General features: G+C 29.6%; 1 protein-coding gene across 1 annotated transcript in view; it reads left to right on the top strand.

Moving 5' to 3' along the window:
• Window positions 1-4,345, top strand: part of LOC120080196 (omega-hydroxypalmitate O-feruloyl transferase) — a 6,048-nt gene extending 1,703 nt beyond the window's left edge. Inside the window, exons 2-3 of the mRNA XM_039034770.1 lie at window positions 2,888-3,387; window positions 3,796-4,345. Of these exons, the coding sequence (XP_038890698.1) occupies window positions 2,888-3,387; window positions 3,796-4,228 (933 nt within the window). The 3' untranslated portion in view covers window positions 4,229-4,345. The remainder of the gene's footprint in view (window positions 1-2,887; window positions 3,388-3,795) is intronic.
• The last annotated feature ends 927 nt before the right edge of the window (window positions 4,346-5,272 follow it).

Raw genomic sequence — 5,272 nt, 5'->3', positions numbered from 1 at the left:
ATAATAATAATAATAATAATAATAATAATAATAATAATAATAATAATAATAGTCTTACATTATATATTTTTTAAGAAAGCATAAATTCTAGTTTGAAAATCATATCTTTACTCCTAAGTTAACTAAAACCACTTTTGAATAAAATGTTAATAAATAAATTCGAACTATTTTACTAACGCTAGCAAAAAATAAAGGGCGAAGTTTGTCTATGACTTTCCTTTTTATTACTATTATATTATTTTTTTTAGTACATAATAAGGTGGAGGGATTTGAACCACGGGTCTCTCTTGGCCGTTAACTCATCTATATGTCAGTTGAGTTAATAAACTCAATATTTTCTTATAATGATAATGAAATATATTTAGTAAATGATGAAAATGCATAATTTTTCTCGATTGAGAAATATATGTATATTTTCCTAGACAAAATAATTAGAGAAAATATCAATTTATATCCATAAGTTTTGGATGTTGTATCAATTTAAACTTTGAATCACTAATTATATGAATTTATAAATCCTAAACGTTCAAAAGTATACCGATTTACACCTTTTATTATGTTCTATTTAGATAAATATCGTGTGAGACTTATACTTTTATCAATTAAACCCTTAAAACTTTCTTGAGCCAATCAATTTACTCTCAATAAAGATTTCCTTTTGAAAATTGTCAATGCATCCATTTTAATAGTCCGTTTTTATTAATTTGACACTTGAAGAAATCTATACACGTGTGTAAGAATTGAATGCATAGGTGATATCAAATGTGTAATCTTAATCAACAGTCAAAAATGATTCATTTACAAAAATTTAGAAGTTTAATTTGGAATAATTATATGTTTCCATGATATTTTTGGAACTAAGTCTAAAGGAGGGTGTTAATTGTTACACTTACAAAGGTTTATAATTTAAACTCATATAATTAATCTATGGTTTAAATTGATACATCTTAAAATTTAAGGATGTAAATTGATATCTTCTCTAATAATATTCCTTAGACTTTATTTGATAACCTATTCGGTTTTAAAAATGGGTAGTTTTCACACATGAAGGAAAATGAGCCAACTTGTTTACAAATATAACAAATTTCACTATTTATCACTTATAGACTGCGATAGACATCTATCACTACCAGTGATTTATTACTGATAGACATTAACATTTTACTTTATTTTGAATATATTTTCAACAGTTTTGCCATTGAAAACAGTCCCCCTTTAAAAATTGTATTTGTTATTTAACCGTTTCTTTAAAATACATTTCATCTTGTCTAAAGATACATTTGAATATGAAACCAAATTGGAAACAAAAAAAAGATAAACATGTTCTTAAAATCTATTTTGTTTTTGCTTTTTTGTTTCTCGACATATTATTCATGATTGTTTTAACACAATTTTTGTTTTCAATCTTTAAAAAAACACATTTGAATTTAAAGCCAAATTTTGAAAATAATTTTTAATTTTAAAAATTTGGCTTGATTTTGAAAATATTTTAAAAAGTATGTAATAACGCTACAAGACTGAAGTAGTCAGAAGCGATTGTAAATTTAATGCGACTCGATCATCCTCTGAATATCGCTTGAATGCAATCTCTCTTTATAAACCATAGAAAGACATTCAATTAAACATATATTTCAGTTTATATCCAAATATGTTAGTGATGTATTTAACACCAAATTGAAAGTTGAAAAACCACTACACATTTTTAAAATTTAGGTATCAATTAGATATAAAATTAAAAGATCATAGATGTTTCACACACTTTTTAAAGTTTAGAGATTATAGATTCAAATACGAAAGTTTTAGATTTATAAATGTAATTTAAATATATCTAATAACTAAAAAATAATCAAAAAGCTCTTTGTAAAAAAAATAAAAAATTACATTTCTTAATTCTTATGTCCTCGAGATTAAAAATAGAGGAAAAAATAATTAAAATGTCCATAATTTAATTACCTAAAGTGTCGACCATCAATAATATAAGCATGAGGTTCAAATCTCTCACAACATACAAATCGCTTTCCAATTAAATGGGATAATTTTACCCCATCAAATCCATAAAATATAAAACACACGTCATTATTATAATAGATATTAAAAGTTAATAATATACTTTGAATTATTCATACAAAATTATATACTTGTTGTACCTATCCATGTACAATAAATTTTCTTTTATGATGTCACCAATATTATAATTTCCTTTTTTGTTAGTGTAATAAATTCATGTTTTAAATAAAGTTCCGTCCAAAAGAAGGATGAAAAAAAAAAAAAAATGATAAAAGGAAATAAATAAATGGCAGCAACCCTAAACGGCTCCCATGGAGATCACCTTCATTTATTAATTCTCAAGTTTTTCATTACTACCAACCACAACTTTTCCTTTGCTTCTCTTCATTTAATAACTCTTCTTAAATGCTTCCATGTAAAATTTTAGAAAAATACTCTGACCTTTGTGTAGTTCATTCAAATATCTAATTTCAAATTTTTACGTGATAATTTTTTTTTCTTTTGTGATTGAAGAGGATGTATGAAGATGTAGATGTTGTCTGAACTGCATCTAAGTGTTACTCTAAATTCTATTTTTCTAAGAGAATTAAGGAAAAATTTCATATATTTATTCTTAAATTAAATTTCATCAAATAGAATTCTAGATTTAGTTGAAAGTTATAATTTTTAGCATCTATTTAATTTTCACTTATTTTAAACGAATAAAGAAACTTTAAATTTCATAAATGCGACTATTTATGAGATTTTATCAAATCATTAATACTAAATTCTAACTTTTGAAATCATATTATAGGAACCAAATTTATAATTTAATCTTGGTTTAGTATTACTATAATTAAGATTATTTTTTATATCTGATATTATTATATCAAATTTATAGGTTACTTTATTCAAATGTGGTGGCTTCGCAATGGGCTTTTCAACGAACCACTGCACACTTGACGGCCTGAGCTTCAAGCTGTTCTTAGACAACTTTGCCGCTCTTGCTGATAACAAGCCCCTGGCTGTGACTCCTTGCCATGACAGACACCTCCTGGCCGCGCGATCACCGCCACGTGTCACTTTTCCACATCATGAACTCCTCAAGCTTGACAGTCCATTGCCCTCTCCGGACTCATCAAACGCCTCAGTCTTTGAAGCCACCCCACAAGATCTTGACTTCAAGATCTTCAAGCTGACTGCCACAGACATTGCCACCCTTAAACAAAAGGCACAACCTATCACCACCGGCGGCAGTGACGACGGCCATGGTGGCAAGAAGTTTCGCATCACTGGATTTAACGTTGTCACAGCACTTGTCTGGCGGTGCAAGGCACTGTCGTTGGATGCCGAAGACAACCATGAAAGACCATCCACGTTGCTGTACGCCGTGGATATAAGGTTGTTAAATCACCCCCTTAACTTAAAAACATAAGTATTGTGTTTAATAAATCTTATATAGGTCTTTAACTTTCAAAACGTCTGATAAGTCTTTAAGATATTAGATATTTTTTAAAAAATTGTCGATTTATTCGACACAAAATTAAACATTTAAGAATCTATTAACCAAGTGTACGCAAAACTCTGAAAGATTAGGGTCCGAGTCTTGTAATCTAATATTTAAATTTTTATTATAATTTAAAAATATTCTGAACTTAAAATAAAAGATAAACCTCAACAAACATCAACATTAATTAGAGAGAAAAACGGTCATACACATGAGCAAAATGTTAAATCATCACTAATTAAGTCAAAGAACTTGACATGTTACCATAAATTTAATCTCTTCATTATATTTTCAACATAAAGATCAAGAATGGACCCACCATTGCCAACGTCGTATTGCGGGAACGCGGTGTTGACAGTATACGCCACTGCAAAATGCAAGGAGCTGGAAGACGGGCCATTTTCGAGGGTGGTGGAGATGGTGTCGGAGGCAGCGGCGAGGATGACGGACGAGTACGCAAGATCGGCCATAGACTGGGGAGAGCTTTACAAGGGGTTTCCAAATGGGGAGTTCTTAGTATCTTCATGGTGGAGATTAGGGTTTGCAGAGGTTGAATATCCATGGGGAAAACCAAGGTATAGTTGTCCTGTGGTGTGTCACAGAAAGGACATCATTTTGCTATTTCCAGACATGAATGAAAGTGGAAAAACCAATAATGGAGTGAATGTTTTGGTGGCTCTTCCTAAGAAGCAGATGGAGAAGTTTCATACTCTCTTCAAGGAGTTTATGGCTTAATGTATAATACCCTATATTATAAAGTGTTTATGTATGATTACTACTGGAAAATGATTATGTACTTAAAAGTTGATATATTATATGGGGGTTTTCAAATTTAGACAATACGTTTTTCATTCATCAACTATTTATACATTAATGATAGACTTTGAAATAAATTTTTAATGACTACAAATATATTATTGATATACCAATATTATAATTTGAATGTGTGCTGATAAACTACTAATAAACTAATGTAATACTTTGTTTGAAAACGAAGGTTTATATATTAAAAATACACTAATTATGTTCTTAAAAATGTATTATACATTAGTATTGATATACAATTGAAATATCAATGAAATATTTAAATATATTAACATGATGGATGTACTTCATATTTGTACAATGTCTTTGATGTGAATGTAGAAACCCATATAAAAACGCTTTAGATGGGTAAGTCTTACCCATTTTAAGCTCCAAGCAACTTTAAGCTTAATTAGTGATGTAGCAGGACTCTTATCGATTAGATAGGTCTTAGGTTGGATCACCCTATATTTTTTTCCTTATTGACAAACCAAATTTTGAACGATAAAAATGAAAGAATATACAAACGTATAAAAAAGTAAGCCAAAAAAAAAAAAAAAGATAAGGCAACTTCAAAACTGACATCCAATCTAATAAAACAATACTTGACGAATAATTACAAATTCTAATCACCAACACACCTATTAGGATGCGACACTACAAGAATTTCATTATTTCCGACGAAATTTACCTCGACGCAGAAAAAAGCGTCGGCGTATGTAACCTCCCCCGACGGTGGCGTCAAGATAAAAAAACTATTCCGACGGATTCTTTACTATCGTCGGGATAACGCATCTATCTCAAAGGTCTAATAACCAACCATCGAGCATATTCAGCTATCCCGAAGATATCATGATCGTCGGGCTATGTTTCTCTTATCTCGACGGTCGAAGCAACACCGTCGAGGTAAAATTAAATTCTCTCGACGGTGTTCAAACAACTGTTGAGAGTAGTTTGATTTTTTTTAAAATAAGA

Source organism: Benincasa hispida, chromosome 6 (assembly GCF_009727055.1).
Source record: "Benincasa hispida cultivar B227 chromosome 6, ASM972705v1, whole genome shotgun sequence".
Lineage (NCBI taxonomy): Eukaryota > Viridiplantae > Streptophyta > Magnoliopsida > Cucurbitales > Cucurbitaceae > Benincasa > Benincasa hispida.
This window is presented reverse-complemented; position numbering and strand designations above follow the sequence as displayed.